Source organism: Amblyomma maculatum, chromosome 6 (assembly GCF_055883805.1).
Source record: "Amblyomma maculatum isolate TAMU_Amacu chromosome 6, ASM5588380v1, whole genome shotgun sequence".
Classification (NCBI taxonomy): domain Eukaryota; kingdom Metazoa; phylum Arthropoda; class Arachnida; order Ixodida; family Ixodidae; genus Amblyomma; species Amblyomma maculatum.
The window spans coordinates 91,718,373-91,734,199 of record NC_139349.1 but is presented as its reverse complement, the minus strand read 5'-3'; the positions used below and the strand labels follow the sequence as shown (position 1 = coordinate 91,734,199).

General features: G+C 45.4%; 1 protein-coding gene across 1 annotated transcript; it reads right to left on the bottom strand.

Moving 5' to 3' along the window:
• Positions 1–3,622: 3,622 nt before the first annotated feature.
• On the bottom strand, positions 3,623–13,699 carry LOC146186239 (brain-specific serine protease 4-like). Its single transcript, XM_084608011.1, has 6 exons — positions 13,690–13,699; positions 11,066–11,160; positions 9,501–9,589; positions 8,701–8,981; positions 7,260–7,435; positions 3,623–4,591 (listed from the first exon to the last, which is right to left on the bottom strand). Exons 1-6 carry the CDS (start codon positions 13,697–13,699, stop codon positions 4,433–4,435), a joined length of 810 nt encoding a protein of 269 aa, XP_084464137.1. The 3' UTR covers positions 3,623–4,432.
• Between the last annotated feature and the right edge of the window lie 2,128 nt (positions 13,700–15,827).

The window sequence follows — 15,827 nt, the reverse complement described above, 5'->3', positions numbered from 1 at the left end:
GTTGACTAATCAGCGAATTTTACCACAGATGAGGCCTGGTGCCAGACCACGTGGAGTTTTTCTCAGATAAGGCTTTGAATGCTAATCGCATTAAAAGCGGGATGTCATCACTAAGAGCAGGGCACAGAAGTATATTGTTTGAGCTTGAGCGGAAAAGAGCGGAGCTACTGCTGGATACAAATGGACGCAGGAGCATTCACTGGATGCAGCTATATGTTCTCATGTGTATTGTGAAAACAAAAACAATACTGTGTCAAAGTTTCCATGATTTATAAACTAGATACTACACAGCTGAAGCAGCTGAAAAAAAAAAAAAAATCTCCTCAGATGGTCTTGAAGCGATGCGCACTTTTATACGTAGTAAACGAACTAATCTTGCCTGATTAATTGTTTATAGATAATAGATTTCCTATGGCGCTCAACGAATTTATAGGACAATTAAATTGCCGGTATTGGCTCGTATTGAACTTGTAGAAACAGCGGGAAAAATAAAGGCAGGGACTGTTTTACCTTTCTATCGTTCCCGTATTTAGAGCTTTTGTTTCGACCTATCTTACGAAGCCACAACGGGAGCTTCGCGGCAATATCCTGCAGGGGAGTTTGCCAACAAATTTCGGTTGATGTATGTCGTTCTGGCATTACGGACAAGGTACCTGCCGACCTTTATAGATCCATTAACGTTGGTACCTGCGGCATAATCGTGCAGCGGCCATTGACCGCAATTTTCACCGCCTAGTCCTCACAGTGAGTAAACAACATGCTGCTAATTCACACACTCTGAGACTGGTGCAGACGCATTGGGGGAAGTCATTTAAAGCTTGCTTGTCAAAGCCGCAAGCGCATTCGGCGCAATGGTCCGACCACCCGAATAAAACTTTTTCATACATCCATGAAAGAAACAAGTACAACCCACATTTAACATATGCCTTCACAATAAAGCCCTTGTAAACATTGTGATATGGCGTCAGTTTCGCTGATTGTTTTTGGTTCCCTCTGACGCACTTTTAGCTACCTATTAACCTTTGTCGTGTAAATTAAGCGGAGGCGTGGCCGCTATAGCTGGTGGCAAAGCGACGAGAGGACAAATTTCGGAGGCTAAATGACCTCGGAACCTAAACTTTTTTTTGCCGCTTCACTGTAATGCTACGTAGAAAGTAAAGATTGGTTGGTTGGTTTGTGGGGTTTAACGTCCCAAAGCAACTCAGGCTATGAGAGACGACGTAGTGGAGGACTCCGGAAATTTCGACCACCTGGGGTTCTTTAACGTGCACTGACATCGCACAGCACACGGGCGCCTTGCTTTTCGCCTCCATCGAAAAGCGGCCGCCGTGGCCGGGATTCGATCCCGCCATCTTGGGAACAGTAGTCGAGCGCCGTAACCACTGCGCCACCCCGGCGGGGTAGAAAGTACAGAAGAAGAGGAAGGAAGAAAAGGAAATCTATTGAGATAGCTGAAAAAGTTGAAGCTCAAGTTCAAGTATGAAACGTTGTTCGATGCATGAATACTTTTTTGAAACATTTATATTCATAATACTGCCAGTTCGCCTCCACTGGTCTTTTATGACTCCGAGCTCAAGTCCAGTATATTGTATAGACTCCGCAAAACGATGACTGGTTTTGTGCTGACCTTGACATGAAATCTTCTTATCAATCTTGTCAACTTCAATATTTTCTTGCATCACCTGTAAAACAATGCCGCCACAAAAATGCAGCTTTTCTGCAATCTAGGAGAGTTCCAGTTACCTTTGGAGTAGAACACCTTGTTATGCTTATGTTGTGAGAAAGAAATCTGCTGAATACTGAGATATTTATTCGGAACACAGTTGGCGTAGTATAACAAAAAGGCAGATACAGACGAGATAAACTGAACTGTTATATCCTTATCGTTTGAACAGCTTATATATAGATATAAGAGATGATTACTTCTATGTGCAGATTACACGTATACGCTATTACTTTAGCTATGCATGCATGACTACGGAACTCCCTTTCACATTGAAGTCTATTATTTACTCTGTGTGCCGGGCCGTATTACTCGACAGTTTTTTATGCTTGGAGTATAGTCTGTAAGCGCCGATCTCTAACTTCTGTGCAGCACGCAATACCCCCATGTACATGTTGCGATATTAGCCCTTAATACTGTTCTAAAATGGTTCAGCAACACATCGTTTGAAAAAAAAAAAAAAAAAAAAGAGAGAAATTGGATGTACATTGCGCCAGGAGGCAGCCAACATTACTTTTATCGGTGTGTTGGCATTCTTTGCCGCTCACGTTCACTAAAGCTCACTGTTAGCGCTTTTCAATCTGCCACAAGAAGCAAAATTAAGCGTGGAGTGCCCCCCCTCCCATGAGTGAGAGTGCGAACAAAATAACTTAGGTGAACTCAACTTTAATCTCAGAAAATGTCTAGGAAATACGATGTTCAAGTGGGATCTCTCGCAGCCTCCAAGAGAGATCGATGAATCCGTCCGCTTTCCAGCAAAAGCCATCATCGGCGGCACGCGTCCGATCAGTGCTTGATATGAGGGCTTAAAATTTTAAATAAATTCATAAAGTGGCGTGTAATCAAGATATGTGTCATATTATTCTTTTGTTTCAATTTTGTTTCTTATAATTTCTGACACCCTTAAACACCAAAATTACCGCTTCGGAATGAATCTTATGAGAATTTTCTATGAGCATCAGATACGTATGTCGACGCTACCTCTTTTCCCGACTCCCACAGTAGTGCCCAGCGTCACCGCTTGGTGCCAGATGTGACGTCCCTCAAGAGTAGGCAGAAAAAAAAAAAGAGTGTACGGAGTCAACTTCAATATAATCGTTACCTCCTTCATCCTAGGCCCTTGGAAGTTTACCGCTCGTATGCCCAGCTGTGGAGAACAAATCTTTGACAAATTTCGGTCAAGGTAAGGCTTATATTGGCTATGCCACCTTTCTCTGTTTCGGGTTTTATACATAAAAGTCAATTCTGCAACTTGACGTGTCCTTTAGAGCGTTTTCAACTACACGAGTAAAGAGGAGGCTGACGTGGCAGACAGCGCGCATGACCGTGCGGAAGGCTCGGGTGCCTCTGCCCGTGGTCTGTGGTGCGGCTTTATTTTGCTTTCGGAGAAAATAACAAACTCAGACACTAACTTATTATTTGTTAGCATGCTTGAATCCTGTTCATTTTTCAAATTCATTTTTTACGTCGACAAGCCCATCCCTTTCCGTCCTCAACACCACAACAACAACAACAACAAACGTGGTAGGATTCTTATACTATTACCATCCTGACAGCAAATCACCACGCTTGGCTTCCTGGAAATGAAAGTGCGATACAGGTCACGACAACTCGATGGCCTACTTCTTCATGGTCTACGGTAGTTGGTTACGCTTTGGTCATGGAAGCCTTTAAAAGGGCGAGGCAGGAGATAGTGCAGACTCTCTTTCCTTAGGACTTTGTGCAGCAGGTAATAGGTAGACTACTTTTCTGACAGTTACTGTAGTACCAGACCTCAATTGGTCATACAAAATCAAGAAGACCATGACGCAACCTTTTTTTTTTTTTTTTTCACAAAGAAAGCTAAATACACGAATAAAACATGTTGATGTCATTTTGAGATTTATTACAGTTCTTCGACAACAAGGACCACGAGGAGTCAATGAACAGCAATAAGAAAAGACAAAAGAAAAACAAGAACAAATGACTAGTCAGGATAGAAGGGATCAAAAACGTATGCAACACACATATGTACACAACAAACCAACGAGGCATACTCACAAAGACGAAATCCCGATGCATTCCTAACTTAGCGCTTCTGGAAGGCGACAAAATCGAGCGCAAGCACAAAGAATTGTACAAAACGCGCAAGAAACAAGAAAATACGCGTCATAGGACGCCACATCTGACATATGATCACCGAGATGCTGCCTTGCGGCGTCACTTACGTTAGCGGCTCGTAAGTGCATTGAAATGTAAAACAATGATTGCCATATATGTACAATAAACAAAACTATAAACTGGGCTATCCGAAAATACGTTTCGCAAGTGATGCGCATGACAGGCCATGTGAAACGAAACCCCATTACATATCGCTGCTTGGAGACCTCCGTGCTTCAACACATTTAGGTAATACCTTACGCCAGCTAAAATGTAAATTACACAAAAACGTTGTTCTCAGCTCAGCGCTTCTTAACAAACATAACAAGGCGAATAATCCATAGCTAACGTGAGCTGGCTTCCGAGCTCGCAAAGTGCGCACATTCGACCTACGCAATCGTGCATACTGAAAGCCCAAGGCAGGAGAACCACCCTAATGCGATTTCAGCATTGCCCGCTTCGTCGCGCTAAAGTCTGGTCTCCACTACAACGGGTGCTGTGGTGTCTCCCGCGCAGGTGGCTGGCGTATGGTCTATTGCAACAATGCCCTAAAACGGCGCGGCGACGTCTTCAGGAGTCGATGTACTTCTCGAGCCAGGGCTTGTATTCGGACACTCGCGTATAGAGACCCGGCAGAAGTGGTCGGGCACAACCGAAGCCCGCGGAGATGACGCCGACCAGCACATACTTGGAGCCGTCGAAGAACATCAAGGGACCGCCGGAGTCACCCTGCGTACGATGCAAAGGCGTTTTTATATTCTCTAAGCCCCGCATTCTGCTAAGCAAAACTTTACCCAACTACGCGTGCGCTGTGGTACATCATATGCGCTTGTAATGAGCGAAACAAGATGAGGATGCCGAAAATTTTGATTTTTTTGTGCGGCACTAACCGCAAAATGCAGGATCAAAATGTGACAGTGAGCCACTGTTGTTGAAGGCCCGGAGTCGACACGGACAACCTGAAACTCTTCAACAGTCCAGAAAACATTGAATAGAGGAGTGTTTCGAATTTGCGGCTAGCAAAAATAAAAGCGAATGATGTAAAGAAAATACACGGAGCAGCCCTACCGATTTTCCATATTAAGTCCGACTGTCAAATTGTTAATGTGTTCAGCATGAGAACGTCATTTCCGCTCTGTCCAGGGCGCGCGTATGAGAAGTAATATTTAAAGTCAAGCTTTATAGAAGACGTTTGCAGCTGCAAGAGAAAGCATAAAGAAGTTGAAAGGTAAATAACGGGTAATTGATAACGTAACCTTTCTAAGTCTTCTCGTGCAGGAATGACAGCATGTCATGTTAACGGAACAAATTTAGAGAATGGAAAACTCTAATTTGATTCAGATATTTATTTCTTTATTTTTATTTATTTCAAATACCCTAAGGGCCCTTGCGAGCATTACATAGGGGGGGGATTCATCAAACAAAAACACAAATAATTTATAATACAAGCAAACGAAAAGCTGTAAGCGAAATAGGTGTCTGAACAATTTATACAGGCGACAGGAGCAGGTTTTCGGAGATTTAAAAACAAAATAAAAATGCACATCTAACAAAACAGGGAAATACAGCACTAAAAAAAAAAAAAAACAGGGAAGCGCTTCAGGGCACGTAATGGAGCACGTAACATAGGCGATAAATTGAAGAGCTAGAAAATTAAAATGCACATCAGATTAGGTTTGTGAATTCAAGTGCGTTCAATTCGAGATGTTCCAAATGTAGCCGTTTTTTGTTTTTTTTTGTTCGTTTGTTTTTTTTTGCCATGCGATGCCATTGCCGTGACGACTCGTGCCATTGTCGAGACGAAAGCGTGTCGTGCGTAGCGTGCTCGAGTTGCCTCACTTGCCTACATGCTTCAGAGCAGACTTTATGAACGGGAACAAGGAAACTTTCCTTTTAAAGTAATCAGTGGTTAAAAATTCCATCACTTGTAATCTCAAGCAATAAGCCCTTGCTTTTTACAGCTAACGAAATTATCTAGTCGCCGGCAAGCAGAAACTGAAATGTTTTTTTTTTTGCATTGCACATGCTGATTATCGGCTTTAATCCAACTGTTATGTTAATCCAGCGCATCGCATCCCCACAAGACACCAACATGAATGCAAGCTTAGTCCTTGCTTTTCTCGAACACACAAAACTAACCCAGCCATAAAATAGGCGACCTAGCTCATATTGCTCCCTCCCATTGCGCGAGTTTGTTAACGCAATAAGTCATTGTTGATCATTGACTGGATGAACGTCTCTTATCTATTAGTTTGTTTGTTTATTTTATTTACTTATTTTTTTAGTTGATTGCACTGTATGCTTACTCTACATTTTTCTTTCTGTTACTAAAATGTGCACTCCCCCCCCCCCCCCCCACCTCTTGCCCCAACTTTGCCACGGTAGCTCGAGATAGATTTGCAGTATGCAAAAGTAACATATGATATCAGAGACAGAAGCCCATCAACCAATACAGGTCACTATTTTATCAGCCAGTAGTTTTAACCGTACTTGCGGATGCAAATTTGGACTCCGGTTTCCTCGAGTGAACTAAAAAAATAAGATGATTATACATTCACATGCCGCATCTCTATCATAAAATTGCCAAACGTGGGGTACAGAGACTTTTGACCTCGATATTACAGTCAGTTGGTTGGATTTGATTAATCCCAATTATTATGACATTAATCAACCATCAAATGGGTTTGAACTACAGCTTGCATGTAAGCAGGTTAGGCGAAATCATAAGAGATTCATCTAGAACGTAAAGTAACGCCTGCATCAGACTTGCGTGATAACTAGATGACAATGAGCCTGGCACGAGCAGTGCATAAGCGGTGCTGTCGTGAAAACTGTAAACACGATGCCCTGCAATAAACGTGCGTTATTTGTGTTTTGACTTCAATGCTATCGAGTGCCGTCACTGCGATCTGATACAGCACCCACGAAAACTTTGTAACTAGACCAAAGGGCTATTAATGACGACAGTGCTTTTCGTGGTCTTAATGGCTTTCTGCACTGTGAAAACAAAACCAAAATGCATAATGACATTTACCTCTCGTTTAGGACCAACCGGCTAGACTGAAAGAGGCCAGTTGACGTCATTCCGCAATGACCGATCGAATTTCCTTAATGTGACCAACAAGGAATCCGAAAATAGCTTCCCTTTACATCAGGCCATCAACCATTGTGGGGCTCCACTCATTTCGAGAACGGATTGTAAGGGCGATTCAGGTTACAAATAACCCGTGTATGCGTACACGCAGTGCCACCGCCTAACCTTTCTGTCTCACGGAGAACATCTCCGTGTCGACTCACTGAGAAAGTATGCGGGTGCGTCCAATAATAGTCCCGAACGCGGCAAGGACGCGTTGTTACGCGATCCGTAGTCTCGCGACAAGCAGTCTGCGGTTTTTACCTGGCAAGCGTCCTTCTTGCCTTCCTTGAAGCCGGCACAGAGTTGCATGTCTTGCAGAGCCACCAGCTTGCCGGACTGGGCGTACCAACTGTTGCACTCCTCGTTGGAGACGATGGGCACAGTCACCTTCTGCAGAATCTCTTTCCTCACTCCCGAGAAACTGTCGGTGGGGGAATCTACAAGAGGGCGAGGAAGAAACCGGGGCGTTGAATGCCCGTTGTACGCCCAGATAAATAGTGGGGAGGGGGAGAGCACTGTTTCGCCGCATGCAGTACATTTCGCTGTCGGGTGGGGGAATAGCGATGCGCTGCACATTTACTGCCCCCCCCCCCCCCCCCCCCTTTTCATGCCCTCACTTGTCCACCGCGACCGAATAAGTTCGAAGAACGCCGGCCCTTGTTTGACCGCAGCCACTGATGCGTTCCTTTGTTGTCATTACTGCAGTCGGCGGTATTTTCAGCTACAATGTACTTTGGACGTCTCCGTACTTTTGCCGCAATGGACGAACATCGTTATGGCGGGCGTTGCACCCCGAAATGAATGCCGCGTATGCCCGCGCTTGCGAAGCACACATAAGTGGCCGAAGGGTTACGTTGCACGCCTCAATGGCAATGCCACCACGTGCCTGGAATATTTTGACCAGGGCACACAGTGGAAATAAGCTCTCGTAGCCTTGATGGCGGCACCGCAGAATTTTTCTGGGTCCCTACTTACTAGAGGGTCTGCAGGAAAATAATAAAACTTGGATATTGTGCGCAAAAAAAGTTTTATGTTAATTCGGCTTTGGGGAGAGAGGCCTCAGCGAAATATACTGCCATGTAGGAGTGGAACTAAGTCTCAGTATTTTATATACACACCATGCCGCAGCCAACATTAAATAAGAACACTAAAAAGCAAAAAGTGTGATGCACGGGTGAAGGTGCTAAATCTTTGGGGCAAAAGAAGGGCCCGCCGGCCTTTTCTATAGTGCCTTGGATGGTTACGTCAGGTAAGTGTGGCGCAACCGAAAAGTGATTCGCTTAACAAATAGCAAACTAGAGGTTACGTGCTTATTCTCATTATCATAAGCCTAAGAAATAAATCCTTCCCGACCAGCGTTGTTCCGAGCGCGCACGTGCCAGTTTTGCAGTATGATAAATCTACCAGTGCCAGTCTGAGGATCTCTTTCTCGTTAAAGGGTCTACGAAACATGGCTTGAAACTTTTGCTTCGGTGATTCCGCAAGATTACAGCTGATTTATTTTCCCTGTTTCAGACGAAAATGCTCTTTAATGACGTTGGAATGTTTAAAAATTTAAGAAACGAGCTTAGTATGACGAATTCAGGAGGATAAGAAATAACTTTACGTTACATTCTGAGTTACTCGACTAGCATTCCTTACATTTTGCACCCTCTTATTAATGTTTCCCGGGAAAACACGAAAATCGAGTTAATCGTCGTACCTTTCTCGACGTCTTTGATGTTGCCCCAGCCGGCAACAGTGGCCGACTTCCCTTGCAGATTCAGCGGTCCGTCCGGGAGGCAGATGGGGATGACGTAACGGTTGAATTTGATGTCATGCGAGAGTTGCAGCAGAGCTATGTCGTTGTTGTAGCGCTTGGGCAACGAATAGCGGGGGTGAATGATATATCGGACAAGTCGAATGTCTTGCGGTTCACGATCCTCCTCTGTCCTGCCAATGTTGTACTCTCCAACTCGAACGCTGAACAGTCGTGGTGGCTTGCTAAAGACAGATGGAAAACAGTGGTCTGGGAGTGGCGCTAGCAAACAAATTAAGGCAAGCGCACACACTCTCTGAAATCGAGATGTTCGTAGGGTCAGACATTAAATGCAGTGGGAAACGCAATAGTAGCAGGAAAATAATGACAATAAATGTAAAAAGTTGAATTCAATTAAAGCTACTACAGAAATCGGGGAATATATCATTAGCATAGGATTTGGCATGCATCTTGCTAACGCGTAGCACCAGGCGTTAGAATTGTTTTTGTTTTGCCGTTTTGTACCAATTAACTTCACAATGTTTCCGAGCTGCTCGCTCAACCTGATAACGCTTACTCTTAAAACAGCAGATGGATGTTCTGTGTCGTAGCCAGAGTAATACTAGCGCAAGAGAAATGGGCTGCATTTCAATGTCACCGCAGAATATTTGTGCGCTCATGGCAGAGATACAGCTGCCGGTGCGTCCTGTTAATGTCTGGCCGGATAATGATAAAAAGAGACAGTTGGCAGATTGCCAACTTACCTGCGAAGGCAATGGGCAGCAGTGACAACCCAGCGTTTGTTGAGAACGGCTCCGCCACAAAAATGCTGACCGTACAAGCGCAGAGATGCCTTTCATGGAAGGAAAGGGAACGCATGGTAAATCACACCGACTGACATCACAATCAAACGAATTTAGACGGAGTCCGTGCACAGTGCCTCAGACAAGCATATAAAAGTACTGGTACAAGGAAACGCTACGTCTTCTTTTGTGTGGTCTGTGTAGCGCTGTCTCTGTGAATGCTCCCATATTGCGCAATATATCGATTACAACCCATGTGTAAAACTGAAACACATGCAAACGTCTGTGCAACTGCAGAACCACAGTTTGTTACCTAATAAATAAGGGACATCATACGTGTCATAATGGCTCTATTTACGCAACCTTCCTTTTTATGACGCTGTCCCACTGGTAATATATTTGTATGGTGGATTGGGTCGTTGTTTCAGTGACAAACAAAAAAAACTGCTCATGGCGATGAATGAAAATGATCAAGCAAGCGGGATATGACACGAAACAAATGTTGTCATTCTCTACCTCTAAAGTGCTCATAAATTTGTTGCGTGTTCAGCAGCGCACTTAAACCGCTGGGGCCGGATACCAATGGAGAAAACGCTCCTTCCGTCACTGCAAAGCCTTCTAAAACACTGTGCCAGCAAACAAGCTGCAGCCACTTTAGCTTTGGTCGGCAGCACAGCCGCTGGTGTTGGGGCGGCGGTTGATTGCTAGAGATTGCGATGCGGCTGCAGATTACATATCGCGTTCTTCATAAAAGCTGCTTGTTCCGTCTTTGTCTCTTTCTCTTGTGCTTGTTCCGTATTCGCCTTTTTCGAGCTGTTACGCTGTGGTAGAAGTCAATTTTTATGGAAACGAGGTGGATCTGAAGAAAGATTTCAGCGAAAAAAGTGCAAACAAGGCAGGAGAGCAGGTGAAGGACCGGGCTGAGCTTCCACATGAGAATACTTGGAGGGGGCGAGAGATCTCCCCACCCGATTCCGGCATCCCTGAGAACAAAGGCGCAGGGAACATGAAAATGATTATGCTAGGCACACACATCAGTGGGTGGTGAAACAGAGAGCGCTGACAGAGAAAAAAAAATGTTAGAAAAGAAAAAAAAGGAGGGGGGGTTGAGCATTCTTCTGCACATAGTAAGCAGCTGCTAAAAGAGAGACAGATACCAGGTGGGGACAAGTGACACCGTCGCAGGCACGCTGGTACTACACAACAATGGGCCTTTATGCTATCTCTCGAAAACGTTGCTATACTTTATCTCTGAAGATGTTTGCAGTACTGGGAAAGGCATGGGCTTCGCGAACAAATCAGAATCACGCGCACTATAATAGGTAGTTGTACTCGTACCCACCTCTCAACCCAGCATGCTACAAAAGGCAATTGTCCTTCCACCGCTACTCCCGCCAATTCGAAGAACATGTCGAAGCACAATTATCTATTGTAATGATCCTGTATGGGTCAGGGCGCACCTGCCTCTTTCAGTGCTGCAAAAGGCGCCTGGGATGAAGCGCAGGGCAAGAATTCTCCTTACTCACCACCCAGGGAAACTCTCCGTCGTAGGCATCCTGGCCGCCCACAATCCTTCCGTCGCGAATCTGCTGCTTCCCGCACTGGTAAGTGCTTTGTTGATCTGCAAGAACCGCAAAAATAGCGGAGAATATTGAACCGGGTTGGTTAAAAAGTAGCTTACAAAGTATCGAACAGAGGCCGCACACGGGAAAGAAGCTATTACTTCCGAGTTTCTAATAGGCAGCGCTACCCGTGAAACTATCAAGAGAGCCGAATGAAGTATGCCGACTGCGTGATTACGTGTACAAAATGGTGCACCGAATACAGTCAGCAGCGCACATGTACACCCCTAAAATTTGAACTAGCTGCCACTCCATGTACCATGAAGAATCGGCGAAGCACAAAAAAAAAAAAAAATATTGACTACGGCGGAAAGCAAACATGGCCATCCTCAAGATGCACGTGTTGCGAAATAAAAAAAAGTTCATCGAGCCACATACGATTGCAGTGCTACCTGAGCCTTAAAAGGACGCGTGCAGCATGGCATGTAGAATAACGACTGATACCTGATTAATCAAATTCCAAGGGCCACGGAACTCATCGCAATGCTCCCATTAAACAATGCCACATGGTGGGAGCTCTGAGCCGTGAACGCTAACTCCCGTTGCTTTCCAGTCCAGTGATCGCAATGCGGCAGCGAGTCTATGGGAAGCGAAGCAGACGCAGGCCGGGTGAATAAGGAAGTCGGAAATTGCCTCGTGTTGATGCTAGACTGGCGAAATCCTGATCGCCCCAGGCAAGGGCGAATAGGGGCATAAAAAAAGAAAAAAAGGAAGGGGAAGCCCAGGAAGCAGCATACAGCGGTGGAAAAGTGCGGCGTTGGTTGGTGTAATGGTGTTGTTTACATACAATAGAACAACGAGCTAAAGGAGTGCCTGCATTTTTACGTCCAGATTATTGCATGCCTGATAAAACATGCACAGCAGCAACTACGAGGTTAATCATCGAAATTTCTGGACGCATTAGGTGGGGAAACTAATGTGGACTAAAGCCGCGACAGTAAACAAACGCGTTAAGAACAGGGAACTTGGTTGGATGAGCAAAAGTGTAACAAACTGCGATATCCTGACTACACACGAAGCAGTCAAATCGCAGTATTCATCAAAAGCAAAGACAACAAGTTAAGATCGACAAGTTATTGAGAGTTAGTAAGTGGCTGAGGAATCGGCTAAAAAAAAAAAAAAAGCCTAGAAACAAAAAGCACACAACAAGGTGGAAAGAGAACACGATAAAGTAACGCGCCTAATCGCACCTTTATCGAACGCACCAAAGCGGAAACTAGCACACGGGATATTGGAACCACGTACAGTGAAAGGTCTACGTACCAACGACAGCAGCATACGACGCAGCCGGGCGCAACAAAAGCATGCTCCAGGCCATCAAGACAGTCAACGAACTATAGCTCGCGTGGCTGGACATGGCTAGCGGAGGCCGATATCTTCGCTCCCGGTGACAAGCCTTCGCGATGGCAGGGCGACTTCGCGCTCGACTGACTTCCGACGTCGGCTTCCTGACCCGCCGCGCGGCCACGACCTACACCGATACTGCAGTGGACGTCTTCTGTCGGCCGTCAGAGGTCCCACGCGTGGTCGCGTGACGAATAGGGTGCGGACCTTTGGGCAGCGAGCGCGATCGCCGCCGCCAGGGAAATAAGGGGCTTCGTTTAGTTATACGGGCGTTTGTCATCGGACGCAGCGCTGTCGGATGGAAGATCGTCACAAGGAGGAGGAAAGGGAAAGAGTGCGACGCTCAGAGTGAGAGGGGAGCGGAGAGAGTGGCGATGTTACAAGCGAGGGCTACGACCCAGTGACCCCAATTTTTCCTAGCCTGGTAAGCCCAGTGGCTCTCTCCCCTCCTATCGCTTCTGGGAAAAGAACGTCTCTTGGGAAAGAGATGTCGAAAGCCACTGCCCTTTACCCACCTCTGGGCGGCCGTCGAAACTCTACATGGATGTTACAGTGGGAGGAGATAAGAATGGAAGCCCGTCGGACAGGGCGCGTCTTCTGGCTAGGTGAAAGTTGTTAGAAAAGGTGCAGGCGATGATCTCTTGTAGCATCCTTTCCATCATGCACGAGAACTGCTAAGTGAAAGGGAAATACATTTTGCTTTCCGTGACAAAGAGATTATCCAGATATGACGAAGAGAAAGGAGCAAGAAGGGCGGGTCGCCCCAGCTGCTAAGTTATCCACGGCTTTTCTCTGACAATGACGCACACACCCTCGCAGGCATAGTGAGATGCATTAGAGAGGCAATAATAACCCTAGGAAGTTTTTCTTCTCTTTCTGGCGCCACAACGAGACGGAGGGAGGGGGGATCACGACCTGGCGTGGGCTTAACTTGTTGACGCGGATACTGAGGTACCTTTCGACAATCGCACATCCAACACGTGCCATACGGTGCGACGGCAGGAAGTTACGCTTCTTGTCAAGAAGGAAAACAAGTAGAAAAAAGTGAGCGCCTGGCTCTGAACGAAGCGCCTTTATGGAGAAAAGGTATATTGGCGAAGCACAATAGTGCAGTGCCACACGTAAAGGGCTGGCGTCGCCTGCGAAGCTGTTCCAGCTGCAGCAGGCTTGCCATTTACCCGTACCGGACGCCATGCAACCCTTCAAACCATGCAAATGCATCCCTTCGAAGTATCAGCGCAGCAGACCCAAGACGCACCCCAAGAATCTGAATGAGTATACTTTCTCAGAGGGAAGAGCAATAGAAGAACTGGCGGGGTTTACATGAACTCAGCAAAAGTCGGTTCCCCTTTTAGAGGGAAAGAGTGAAAACCACGAAGCAGAGGACTATAAAAAAAGTGTCGCGTTCGTGCACAGTTCACATGGAACCGACAGCGGGAGTCTACTGAACTCAACGGCAGCGATTATGGAGCGCTTTGCGTCGAGGCGAAAAACAAGTAGACGGCATCCGATTTTGGTGTTTTTCCCGCGAATCTCTAGCATTTTCCGTACTGTCCTCCTCTCTCATTGTGCCCCGTCTCAACTTGACCGCGTTTACATGCTTCCTGCGCCGGAGTCAAGCCGTCGGGTGGAGCCTGCGCCGGATTTGAGTCGATTCGACCCCTCCACTTCGCAACCCGCCTCGACAGCGTTTACATGAACCCTGTAACTGGTTTATGACCTGGTAAATCATCTGAACCCGACAAAATTCGAGTCGGGTCCCATTTTAGTTAGGTGAAAACGTAGAACAGAGTAGAAGACAAGGCCAGTTACAGGTTTCCTCATAAAAATTCACCCTTTCTCTCGAATAATAAACTCAACCCACATTCTGTCATGAAGGAGTTGGTTGTGAATATGGCATCTTTTTGTACTTCGGCTAGGAATACGACAGTCTCGCCGACTTAAAAAGAGAGGTATATTTGCAGGCCAGAAGCATGAAAACACGCAAAAAAAAAAAAAAACGAATGGAGAAACATAACAAAATGTATATTGTCATGTGCCTCCATCTTGTGTGTACGTGTTGTTTTTTCAGACGATTTTGAAAGCGCAAATAACATTCTTGCTACCTCTACAGCTAACAACAACATTGTCTAAAGTAGGAAACAGCGTCAGAACGCGCACTGTGCGCGTCCCGCGAAATTGCGCGTGTTTCGGCAAAGCGAATGGTGTCACGATTCTCTACTCTGTGATCTTTTAATCAGGTTTCTAGAAGTTCTCAGGTCAAGAAAGCTAGGAGAATATTTTCCTGACCTTGGCGTTCCCATTTTGGAATGCGAAAACATTACTTCGCTAAGCTCGCAGATTTCTGTGCGTAGACCGCATCCGCAAAATCGTGTCCGCAGCAACTGTGAGTAATTGAGAAGTGGTAGAAGTTAATGAGTGGTGTAAATCGATAGAGGTGGACGTATGTGGTGCCCGAAAAGTAATTAGACCAATAAGTAAATTGGGTAATTAATTAGGGGTAAAAGTAAAGGCGAAAATGGTTCTTTAGCCAGTGGCTTGGCGCCAGATTTGAATGTATCAAATACTGACAGTAATTAAGTCAGTCAATTAGGTTGACGTCAAGATGTATCAAATACTAAATAGTTAATTAAATCAGCCAATTAAGGTAACGTCAATAATATGACATCACGCGACCGGAAATAGAGCCGAAAAAGGGCACAGGAAGGGATTGGCGCGCAATTTGAAAGTTCAAAGACTAAAATGGGTAAAAAAGAAGTGATTTAATGTGACGTAGAGGATGTGAAGTCACGCAACCGGAAGTGGAGCCAAAAAAAAATGAATAAGAAGGGATTCGCGCAGAATTTGAATGTGTCAAAGAGTAACTGAGTCAGTCCATTAAGGTGACGTCAAGGATGTTACGTCACGTAACCAGAAGTAGATAAAAAAAGGGCATAGGAAGGGATTGCCGCACAACGAAACCGTTACAAAAAACAGCCAAATTCAAAAACAGTAAAAAGGAAATAAAAAACATAGCAAAAAAAGCATCCATGCTTTCGCATTACTGCAATGCAGGTTCTGCAGTGCTCTTTAATTTATGTCTATTTAGTGTCATCACTTCCATTTCTAACTAAAAGAATCGCGCAAAAATGGCAGCATCGAGACACAGTGTTAAATTAGGCGTTTGTTCAACTTTCCATCACCTGTTGTGACCGTGCATGGTCCGCGCTTGCGCGCACTATTGTTCGTCTGTGGGCATGGTATTGATATGTGCTGTTGGTGCAAGGGCTCTAAGTGAGCCTGTTTCCATGAATCTTTTTGTGTGAGCATGCTTTGCTTTGTC

Excerpts from the sequence above, each read along its gene's own strand:
- LOC146186239 (XM_084608011.1), bottom strand. Across the intron at positions 8,982-9,500 it reads GCTGCCCATTGCCTTCGCAG|CAAGCCACCACGACTGTTCA; the intron begins GTAAGTTGGCAA and ends ATCTGTCTTTAG. Across the intron at positions 4,592-7,259 it reads GCAAGAAGGACGCTTGCCAG|GGTGACTCCGGCGGTCCCTT; the intron begins GTAAAAACCGCA and ends CATCGTACGCAG.